The sequence below is a fragment of the Abramis brama genome, assembly GCF_963993115.1.
Source record: "Abramis brama genome assembly, chromosome: 9".
Classification (NCBI taxonomy): domain Eukaryota; kingdom Metazoa; phylum Chordata; class Actinopteri; order Cypriniformes; family Leuciscidae; genus Abramis; species Abramis brama.
The window spans coordinates 41,487,178-41,499,702 of record NC_139971.1 but is presented as its reverse complement, the minus strand read 5'-3'; the positions used below and the strand labels follow the sequence as shown (position 1 = coordinate 41,499,702).

At 37.6% G+C, this 12,525-nt stretch overlaps 1 protein-coding gene across 1 annotated transcript in view; it reads right to left on the bottom strand.

Annotated features, from left to right (window-relative positions):
- Positions 1 to 12,525, bottom strand: part of LOC311089879 (uncharacterized protein) — an 832,216-nt gene that overhangs the window by 755,795 nt on the left and 63,896 nt on the right. The window contains exons 30-32 of the mRNA XM_084124910.1: positions 12,296 to 12,469; positions 10,503 to 10,673; positions 9,063 to 9,236 (exon numbers count right to left, since the gene is read on the bottom strand). Of these exons, the coding sequence (XP_083981036.1) occupies positions 9,063 to 9,236; positions 10,503 to 10,673; positions 12,296 to 12,469 (519 nt within the window). The remainder of the gene's footprint in view (positions 1 to 9,062; positions 9,237 to 10,502; positions 10,674 to 12,295; positions 12,470 to 12,525) is intronic.

Below are 12,525 nucleotides of genomic sequence, written 5' to 3'. Positions count from 1 at the left end.
TTCCCCTTTAAGCTGCGTTGCTTTGACATTGTGGAAAATAGAATAATAGAAACAAAATGTATTAGCCTTTTTACCCGTTATTATCAATCTAAATTAATCTCGTTTTTAATTTAACTTAATTTCGTTTTTCTTTATTTAAATTTTGTTTTTCTTTATTTAAATTTCGTTTTTCTTTATTTAAATTTTGTTTTTCTTTATTTAAATCTACCCTTTACTGTGTCAGTAATTTGTTAGTCAGAAAAATATTAGACTACCTTAAAAGTATTGCTTAATTTAACAGACCTGTGTGTGTGCGTTTTATATCACTAGTGCAGTGTTCTCGGAGAATATAAGCCCTGCCCGCGTGAGGCGCGCCGCTTCCCGCTCGCGCTGTTCTGTAGTTTACTAAAAGTTTATTAATTCTGAATGTGTCCGCGTGTCCATCTATATTGCACCGAATGCGACACTGCACTCCCTTGTGAAGTCGATTGGATGAACGGTTCTCGAAATAATAAAAATGCAAACGGACAGACAGACACATAGAGATTCCTGCCTTTATTAGAGAGAAGAATATGTCCAGCCCCCTCTCTCCGAAGCTTCGAATATTCGATGTTCATTACTACCGAAGCTTCGAAGCTCAAAAAATGGTATTCGGACCAGTTTTATTTATTTTTCTACTGTGTATTCTCTGTGTAAATCCATGCACCGAACCTTGACGCACGTACCGAACGTACGTTCAGTACGAATACACGTACCGTTCCACCCCAATAGGTATCGGATCATAGGTATCGGATATATTTTTTTCTCCCCTCCGATATCCGGTCTAGCGTTCTGGGACAGTATCGGCACGATACCGATGCCGTGGATCGGATCGGGATATCCCTAATTCAAACCCGCCCATAGGGGGTTGGACCTAATGCGCTAACAGACCTATCACAGATCAGTGCCAGTGCGTTTGATTTCACCGGCAGAAACCTGCATGTCCGGCCGTCGAGATCGTCCAAAATGTCCGGGATTCGGCTTTTGCTTTCTGCGGTCGCCATTCATTGTTTACATGCACACCTTTTGTTTCAATCTAACTGAATTCATTCCGATTGGTGAATCTGAATGTAGTGTTTACATGAACGCTAAACAAGTGATCGGTTGATGTTCGTTTTACCACTGCTAAGAAAATACCGCTCCTCAATGAGAGATACGAGACCATCAGTAATCGCGCCACCGGCCTCGCGTCGTTCTCCCGCGGCCCTAGTCTCGTCCTGCTCGCCACAGTAAACACAATGAATGGCGACTGTAGAACGCAAAAGCCGAATCCCGGACATTTTGTGCGATGCAATCTCAAAAACCCGGGCAGACTCAAGACTAGTAACTTAGCTTAGCTTTATTGTTTACAACTGCTCTCTAACCGGTAGGCGTGGCTTGGGAATGGCCTCGTAGAACAGCGAAGCAAGTGCATTCTGGGAGTTGTTGTCTTTCATCCACATGAGCCAAAAATACATTTTCTGGCTTTTCTCAGTCTAGAAAGCTCCAAATTCAAAAATAATTTCACATTTCTTCTACATAAATGACCCAATTTAAATACACATTCATCTTTCCAGAGGTGGAGTATCCCTTTAACCAGTCTCTCTCTACATCTACTATTCCATCTTGCCTGAAGTCTGCCATAATTATCCCGTTGCCAAAAAAGACAGTCATCAGTAGCTTCAATGATTATCATCCAATCGCGCTTACTCCGGTCATTATGAAATATTTTGAGAAGCTGGTCCTAAAACACATTAAAAACGGTCTCCAACCAACCTTTGATCCATTCCAGTTCGCCTATAAAGCAAATAGGTCTACTGAAGATGCTGTTGCTACTGCACTTCATATTGCGCTAAGTCATCTGGAACATCAAGGGGCTGATGTGAGGATGCTTTTCATAGACTTCAGCTCTGCCTTTAATACAGTCATTCCGGGCAGATTGGTCACAAAACTTGCCGACCTAGGCCTTAACCAATCCATTTGTTAGTGGATCAAGGACTTTTTCACAGGAGCCCCACAAGGTTGTGTGGTAAGTCCCCTCATTTATTCTCTTTATACTTATGACTGTGTTTCCATTCACCCTACAAACACCATTCTAATGTTCGCAGATGATACAACTGTGGTTGAACTTATTTCAGGAGAGGATGAGACTGCTTATAGGGATGAAGTCCAAAGATTGGCGGTGTGGTGTTCAGATAATAATCTCAAATTGAACTCCTCCAAAACAAAAGAACTCATAATAAATTTCAGGAAAAGCAACTCAGTCATTAAGCCTTTATACATTAATGGGGACCGTATGGAAATTGTCCCTGTTTTCAGGTTCCTGGGCACATACATTGCTGCAGATCTTTCATGGGCGTACAACACCACCGAAATAGTACAAAAGGCTCAGAAGAGACTTCATTTCCTGAGAATACTTTGGCAAAATCAACTGCAACGGAAATTTCTGGTATCCTTTTACCGTAGCTCCTATAGAGAGTGTACTAACGTACTGCATTTCGGTGTGGTTTGCCAGCTGCTCAGCAGCAGACAGGAAAGCCATCCAGAGGGTCATCAGAACAGCCCAGAAGATCTACGCCATCACTAGAGGAATTATTCAACTTGCGTTGTCTGAGTAGAGCAGCTAACATTCTCAAGGATCCATCCCACCCTGGACATCATCTGTTTGTCCAGTTTCCCTCTGGTAGGCGCTTTAGATCTATTGCATCACGGACTAATAGATTTAAGAACAGCTTCTACTCTAGAGCTGTAAGAGAACTTAACAACACTGCAAAAAACTGAACTCTTAACTATACTTTGGTAAATCATGATTAAATTATACAGATTATATTTACAGTTAAGGTCACTTTGTTTGTGACAACAATGTGTAATTACATGAATCTATCAAGTTTCTGTATTGTAGTGTGTTACATTTATGGTGTCTTAATTATTGTTTTTGTGTTGTTATGTGTGGATGCACCATAGGGTTTGCTAATTAATTTCATTGTATTTTACATGCAATGACAATAAAAGGAATTGATTGATTGAATTGATTGACTTGCCATCAGCATAGATGGGAAAATAATTCATAATTCGGTAACACTTTACAATAAGGTTCATTGGTTAACTTTAGTTAACTACATTAGTTAGCATAAACTAATAATGAACTGGACTGATACAGCATTTATTAATCTTTGTTCATGTTAATTTTAACATTTACTAATACTTTATTAAAATCTTTTTAACATTAGTTAATGCACTGTGAGCTAAAATGAACAAACAATGAACAGCATTATTTTTAATAACTAACATTAACAAAGATTAAATACAGTAACAAATCTATTGCTTATGGTTAGTTTATGTTAGTAAATACATTAACTAATGTTAACTAATGAACCTTATTGTTAAGTGTATAATTCCCATAATACTCTGTGATGAATGGATATGATAAAAAATACTTTTTAGTAGATGATATTTTTTTCTTCCTGGAAAAAAGGGGGAAAAAAATTACTTTTAACTGGAATTTGCAACATTTCACCTCTTTAAATGAGACTGAATAGTGTTTTTTTCTCTCTCTGCTCCGTGTCATTAGGAAAAAATCATTCTCGAGCTCTGCATCCTTAAAGAGTGACCATTCAAAAGGTGGTGGACCGAAGTCCACCAAATTCCAGTTAAAAGTAGTAAAGAAGGCAGTTACGACTATGAATGGATGGATTTCGGTTGGATTTGTTTTTGCATGAGTGACATCATTGTCATATTTCCTGACACTAATGGACCCACTGTCGTGGCATATGAAATGATTTGGCCTCAACCACATTTAAATGTAATTGTATGGGCACATATTGCTGTTGTTCATTACTTCTTTCAAATATCATACATCAGTAAGGCCATCAGTGCAATCATTCATTTCAATGTTGTACCTAAACACCTAATACAGACAGTGACACAAATGTGCCACCACTTAAAGTCAAACATATATTTACAGTGATTTTTCATTAATTAAACATTCTTTCGTCACATAACAAATTGCACATTGTAAAGTAGACTTCATAAAACCCTGTCTCCGTGACAAATTTATTCAAAAATAAATAAATTATTAAACTTAACAAAAGCAAAGGTCTTAAGCCCGGACACACCAAACCGACGACAAAGAACTAGCGTTGATGAAAGCCGACTGTGTCGTCGCCTCGCATCGCCTGCGTTGGGGGGAAAAGCTGCACTTGAACACACCGAGAGAACATCAGCTACAATGCGTGTTCTGCGCCTGCGTGTAAATGAGACAACTGTCTATTTCTGAAGATATATTCATCTATATTTGTCATTCAAAAAGGGAAACCGACGCTGCCGGCTGCAGATACACAATCCATAAACAAAGCAGTGCGTTCTTGCCGTTTTGAATATCAATCCTGCTAAACATTTTCTTTATTCCACTCCGCTCATGTTAATAATGAAATACTCGGTAAGGAACATTCAGGTAAGATGATGTTATATTAGAACAGCCTTCTATCTGTACCGTTTTGACTTCTATGCTCACTGTTTTGCTATTATTCTCGTGCACTGACTCGTTCACTAAGCTGAACAGCCAATCAGAGTTCTCTCTCTCACTGACGGCCCGACACCGATTCAACATGTCAAACAAGATGGCTTGGTGTGTCCAGGGCTTTAAAGTGACAGCAGCCTAATATACCTGTTGCTGCTTGTGTCAATGTTAATCAAACAACAAAAGAAAATCACTTACTGCTCTTGACTGAATAACTTCAGTACCTTTAATAAGAATCAATGTATATTAAAACCATACAGTGAGTATATGCAGTATTTTAATATTAAAGGGGACATATTGTGCCCCTCTTCACAAGATGTAAAATAAGTCTCTGATGTCCCCAGAAGTGTGTATGTGAAGTTTTAGCTTAAAATACCCAACAGATCATTTTTTACAGCATGTTTAAATTGTCACTTTTTGGTGCTCAGAAAAACGTGCTGTTTTAGTGTGTGCCCTTTAAATGCAAATGAGCTGCTGCTGCACAGCACAGGTGGCGGAGCTTCATGAGCTCGCGCTTAGTCTCAGGACAATTTCATCTCACGGAATGATGATAATATCAGAAACTCTCAGTAACGGTGTTTATTTCGACCCGGAGTCGGACAATAATGCCTACAGAGTCAGAGTGCTGTATGGAGATGGAACAGGTATAGTTTAGTTTCATTACGGTTATAACATTTGTCATCTGCTTGTAGGCCTATGTATCAACTATTAAAAGCCTACAAGTCTGCTGTTCGGCTGCCTCAGATTTCGGGAGTAAATAGAGAGAGCTATGTGGATTAATACATCCAGCCACACAACACCTACAACGCTTGGGAGACATTCTCGTCAGTGCAGCAATGGCGGATGTGTACAACTAGCTGTGAACTCGATCAGGGTGGGTCTATGTTAAAACGGCAGTGTCTGTCAACACTCGTGGGCGGGGCCTGTGCTTTAGTGACGTCACTAAAGCCGCATTCCGAAAACAGGTCATTGGGAGACAGTGCTTATGATTTATGGGGATTAATAAAAAAGGAGTGAGTGGATTTTTATTACTATTGGGTGGTTGTGTACACAAACTGCCAACCAACATTTATGTCCAAACAGCATGCAAAAGTGAATTTTGCATAATAGGTCCCCATTAACCCTCTGAGGTTTCATTAACCCTCTGATTTTCTTCACATTGTAGAACTATAAATTTAAATTACTCCGTCATTTATGGTCATACAGAAAAAAGAAATATAAAAAAGAATCTGTGATATTTCTACTTTTGTATGTGTCCACTTACAATCAAATCAAAACATTGTGCTTTTGTAAAATAAAGAAAATAAACAGGGTGTGCGTTCTGCCTCTCCGTCGCGGTGAACTTTTTTTTCTTGAGCACGTCTATAAACTGAAATAAAACTCAGCGAATACTTGTCACACATTTATGAGCCATATACCTTTATAAACATTTAAGTGTACTTTTAAATGATCGGATTCAAACTGAAAACAAATATTCTCTGTTTAAGTAATTTGTATAAAACCAACAAGATGTCCAGCTTCTCAAACGCTTCCTAATTACTTTTAATTTGAACACGCCTACGAGCGCAAAAGATATTCACATGCAAATCTCCACATGGAACGCGATCGCGCTCATTACCTCAAAAACAAAACACCAAAACACTTCACAAGTCTCTGCTTTTCGTCGAGTTTGAAAGGCGCACCGTGAGCTTACATTGGATTTAGGCTACCTCAGAAGAAGAAGAACGCGATTTGAAGACAAGAAAGATGTAAGGTAAGAAATTCGTACATATTAGTTTGTTATTGTTGCATAAATTTCACATTGCAGTTGAACTGTTGCTAGATATATGGTGAATATTATAATATTTAGACCCGTGTTTACTGTTACTGTGTTTGTGGATTAGGGCTGGTCCGAATACCATTTTTTGAGCTTCGAAGCTTCGGTAGTAATGAACATCGAATATTCGAAGCTTCGGAGAGAGGGGGCTGAACATATTCTTCTCTCTAATAAAGGCAGTATTCTCTGTGTATGTCCGTTTTCATTCTTATTATTTCGAAACCGTTCATCCAATCGACTTCACAAGGGAGTGCAGGTGCAATAGATGGACACGCGAGACCCGACACATTCAGAATTAATAAACTTTTAGTAAACTACAGAACAGCGTGAGCGGGAAGCGGCACACGTACCTCACGCGGGCAGGGCTTATATGCTCCGAGAACCGACACTGCACTAGTGATATTAAACACACACACACAGGTCTGTTAAATTAAGCAATACTTTTAAGGTAGTTTCATATTTTTCTGGCTAACAAATTACTGATACAGTAAAGGGTAGATTTAAATGAAGAAAAACGAAATTGAAATAAAGAAAAACGAAATTGAAATAAAGAAATACGAAATTTAAATAAAGAAAAAACTAAATTTAAATAAAGAAAAACGAAATTTAAATAAAGAAAAACAAAATTAAGTTAAATTAAAAACGAGATTAATTTAGATTGATAATAACGGGTAAAAAGGCGAATACATTTTGTTTCTATTATTTTATTTTCCACAATGTCAAAGCAACGCAGCTTAACCCAAAAGACAAGCTCAAACATGCACTTCGGTCCATACAAACTCCGCTGTTCTGCGCTCTAGCCAGAGAACACTCCTGTTGCTGGAACACTCAGGCGTTGGTTCTATTTCTAACATGCACGCGTTTTCCGCGTGGCTCGAGCCGCGCCTGAGACGCGTGTCTCACGTAGGCAGTGTGCAAACTCCAACCTGTTAACATGAGAGCCGAAAACTGACATGCCACGCAGCTGAGACGCTCACGCCACGCAGCCAGTGTGTGCCGGCCTTATTCAAGCGCGAATGACAACGGTTTTGCGGGGGATCCCAGGCGTGCAAAAAAAACAAAACAAAAAAAAACGAATGTTCGAATGTCAAATTTTCAAATCGAACACCAACCCAACGAACGAATCCACGGTCCAGCCCTATTGTGGATATCTGCTCAAATGTAGATATGTATATGGTAACCATAATGTTTTATATTTGAGCGCGATCGCGTTTGAATGTATCATATTTGATACATTCGAAAAGCAAAACGCACCAAACGGCTTCATGTTTTTACTATCATCTCATTTCATATCATCATAACGAATGGAAACATTTGAAGTAACATGATAATCAATATATTTTTCTCTAGCTTAGTTGTTTCTGAAATATTTTGGAAGATTTATAGGCTGCTATGGTTATTGTTATTATTATTTTATGCAGCACTGCTCATAGCCTATGCCTACAAGGCACAACAAACCTGGTGTTCATTATATTATTGTTGGAAACATTTGTGTGTGTGTGTGTGTGTGTGTGTGTGTATTCTGTGAATTTTAAAAAGCAATTTTAACCAGAAAAATCTAAAATGTATTCCCAAAATCGTGCAGGCCTTTCTCTTGATATCAGTATGTTCACTTTTTTTTTCTTTCAGGGACCAGATGCCACTGAGTCCTGCTGACTTCAACATTCACACGAGTCTCTGTACATGAACATGGTAAAGTGAAAATCAAACACCTTGGAAATTAAAGGTATGTACAATGTTTTTAGGAATGGCACAAAGGTCTCTGTCTTTGGATCATTGGTTTCAATGAGTGCTTTTTTGTCATTTGTTGTGTATCTTTGGATTATGTTGTGTTGTAAATAAATCAAACAATCTAAAAGCCATTCTTTTTTAAATCTCCTCATTCTTTGTGAAAGGTTGCTCAGAATGATAGGGGCCTGATAGCTCCTAATAGGGCAGTTAGAGGAGGGTCTTTGCTTTCTCAGGTGTGAAAAGCTTACATATTAATGAGCTCCCGCATAAAGCTTTGTGGCACAAAACGCGTCGTAAAATTTTTAAATCAATATATTGTCTTATCTGAATGAGCAGTCAGGGTGATTTTCACATCGGTTTAGAGCAAATATTCTAGGCTACGTCATACAATTTTCAAAAGTCTTGTGAAGAAATAATCAGTATGGGTTTCATGACCTTATTTCAGTGAGAATTTTTTTTTGTATTTTCACAAACCACGCATAAATGTCATTATCTCAAAACTACAAACTTTTACACACATGCTGCTGATATATTATTGTAGCAGAGTTTGTGCTGAATACAGTGTAATTAGACTTTAGCCATGAAAATGTCACAAGTAACAGAAATAAGCACAAATGTCAGAGCATGTCAGAACACCTCCAAGGCCCAGAAAACAGCTCAGACCCCAGAGGGTTAAATAGTGCTTGATTATCATTATATAATGCTTGATTGACTGATGTTAACAGTGTACGTTCAGATATTTAAAAAGCTGTGGCATTTTACAAAGACAAGCAGATTTGATGGAATCATATATATATCAGTCTGGTGAGTAAACAAAAAAATTGACTAGCCATTGGCGATTCTATTGCCAAGGTGTGCGTAGACGGTTGCAATTTTATCTAAACAAAACTCAGTAAACCCCCACTACAAAACCTGTGGAGCTTATTGTATTACTGAAATAATATTTTGTATGAATATTTAGCATGCATATTTTTTTTGTGTTATTTCATCACGTCTCACCTCAGTGTCTTGAGTTGACAGTTCTGATCCTGTAGTAAATCACTGAGCTCCTTCACCCCTGATTGTCCAGGATAATTTCCTGTGAGATCCAGCTCTATCAGGTGTGAAGGGTTTGATCTCAGAGCTGAAGCCAGAGCTTTATAACCTTCTTCTGTGATACTGCAGTCTGAAAGTCTAGAAAAAAAGAGAATTTATAAAATTCATCAAGTTATTGTTATTTTACGATTAATATATTTAAACATATTTCATACTGTTGGGGAATAGCTAGCTACAGTACAAGTCACGATACCACTAACATTAACTACATATTTTAGTTTCTGGACAGTAGCTCAGATACTTTAAAACATTTTAGCTTTTCCAGTAGCTAGCTACTTTTTCCAAGTAGCCGTGTAGTGCGACTGAAAGCTACACTCCATTTTGCATTTTGCCAGTAATGCATTGAAGCAACGCAGCGTCGTCTTCTTACTAGATAAACTACATTTGTTCATTACCACCATCTGTTGTTACATCATGCATTTTGCGATTGAACAGGAATGGATATTTCACGTGAATCGGCTGTAATTTATGCAAACCAAAGATTAAAATTCAGTCTACTTTAAAGACTTAAAGCGCATATGGAAGGTGAATAATAGTTTTTAAATGTACTACTTATCCTGCTTTATTGAACTCTAAATCACAAAAATGAACCACCATAGATTAATCTGTCCCGTTAGTTTTGTAATGAACCTAAAAGATCACTAATCGAACTGAAATAAAATTGCAATGTAGTAGTGCGCTTATTACTTGGCAAAGGATGGTTGTGGTGGGATTTCAAGCAAAGCGCGAGCAGCTCATGATTTGCGTCTCAGAGCGGCTCTTTTCACAGTAAATAGCCTACCGCATGTGCTGTGAGTTTAACCTGCATTTTTGATTAATCCTGTGTATCCAGTTTGAGTTTGCATACATTTTGTTCTTGTATTGATGTTACATTTGTAAAAATGTTGCACTTTGACAGTAAGTTTGTGACATAGGCTATATTTTTTGTGTGTTTTGGATAGTTTACAAAATCAAACAATTGGGACACTTTTTGCCATTGAAATGACTGGGAAAAATTGTCCCAGTCAACCTGAATTCACCCTACTCATTGAAACCATAATTGCATTAGAACATGTTGTTTTAAACCCCCCAAATATTTTACTTACAACATTCTTCATTAACAAATATTCAGTTATTTGTAACAATGTCATTGTAAAAAAGAAGGTTCAATGTAGCTAGCTACTTTTTAATAGAAACTTGTAGAGTAGCTACAAGCTTGAATGTAACTTTACTTTAACTTTTGAGCAGCTTGTAGCTTGTCAAACTACAGATTCAGAGTAGCTTCCCCAACACTGCTGTTAAAACAAACTACTATAAAAAAACATTCAAGTAAAGTGCAATCAAACAATAGTTCATTGAACTCACCTGAGTTTCTCCAGTGTGCAGTTTGTATTTTCTAATCCGTTCTGGAGTTTCTTCACTCCTGAATCCTGCAGATTATTGTTGCTGATGTCAAGCTCTTTCAGACTGGAGTTTGATCTCAGGACTGTAGCGAGAGCTGAACAGCTTTCCTCTGTTAGACCACACTTACGCAGCCTAAAATGATGAACAGAAGAGGGAGAATTTACAAACACATTTCCAGAGAAGTTGGTACATTTTGTAAAATGCAATAAAATCAACAGTGTGTGATTTGTTACTTTTCTTTAACCTTTATTTAACTGACCTTTAAGTAGACAGAAAAGATTTCCAATGCTTTCACTGACCAACTTAATTGTGTTTTGAAATAAATAAAAAATGTGACGGCTGCATCACACTCTAAAAGAGTTGGGACTGAGGCATGTTTACCACTGTGTAACATCATCTTTTCTTTTAAATAAACTTTTTGAACTGTTTGGGAATTACAGTTTTGCAAGTGGAATTTTTGCCTAATCTCGCTTGTTACAAGACTTCAGCTACTAAACAGTCCTTGTTGTTCTCTGATTCTCCTTTTCATGATGAGCCATACATTTTCAATATGAGAGATTTGGGGCCGGATTCACAAAACATCTTAAAGGGCACTTATTATACCCCTTTTCACAAGATGTAAAATAAATCTCTGATGTCCCCAGAGTGTGTATGTGAAGTTTTAGCTCAAAATACCGCACAGATCATTTTTTACAGCATGTTTAAATTGTCCCTTTTTGGGGCTCAGAAATACACGCTGTTTTTGTTTGTGTCCCTTTAAATGCAAATGAGCTGCTGTTGCCTGCAAAGAGGGCGGAGCTTCAAGAGCTCATGCTCAGTCAGGACAATATCATGATATAATATCAAAAACAGAAACTCTCAGTAAAGCTGTTCATTTCGACCCGGAGTCGGACAATAATGCCCACAGAGACAGAGAATATATGCTGTATATAGAACAGGTATAGTTTAGTTTAATAACAGTTATAATGTATTTGTCATCTGCCTTTATCCACTATTAATACAAGCCTGTTGTAGCGGACCACAGTTTTACTCCAGAAAATCACTGTAAGAGCTGAATGAACACAGTATAAGAAGTGTGCGTTAAAGTCTTAACCATAAACTAACTCTCTCTCCATTTCATTATCATCAAGAAACACAGCAAAGTACACAAAACACTTGTTACAAGTACAGTAAACAAATATATACACCTTTTCAGTGGGTGCTTAATAAACTGGTAAACTTTATATCCGTAAAACGACTCGATGAGCTGTCATAAAGTGCACCCTCTCCTTTCCATTACTGCCGTGATCAGTACATTAGGCCTATCACTCCGGAGACTGTAAGATGGATCATGAACAGTTGGTACTGATCCATCCTCGAGTAACAACGGGAGTAAATGATGTCCAAACAGCATACAAAAGTGAATTTTGCATAATAGGTCCCCTTTAAATAGTGCTTGATTTTCATTATATAATGCTTAATTGACTGATGTTAACAGTGTGCGTTCAGATATTTAAAAAGCTGTGGCATTTTACAAAGAAAAGCAGATTTGATGGAATCATATATATATATAAGTCTGGTGAGTAAACTAAAAAATGTACTAGCCAATGGCGATTCTATTGCCAAGGTGTGCGTAGACGGTTGCAATTGTATCTAAACAAAACTCAGTAAACCCCCACTACAAAACCTGTGGAGCTTATTGTATTACTGAAAGAATATTTTGTATGAATATTTAGCATGCATATTTTTTTTGTGTTATTTTCATCATGTCTCACCTCAGTGTCTTGAGTTGACAGTTCTGATCCTGTAGTAAATCACTGAGCTCCTTCACTCCTGATTGTACAGGATAATTTCCTGTGAGATCCAGCTCTATCAGGTGTGAAGGGTTTGATCTCAGAGCTGAAGCCAGAGCTTTATAACCTTCTTCTGTGATACTGCAGTCTGAAAGTCTAGAAAAAAGGGAATTTATCAAATTCATCAAGTTATTGTTATTTTACGGTTCAAA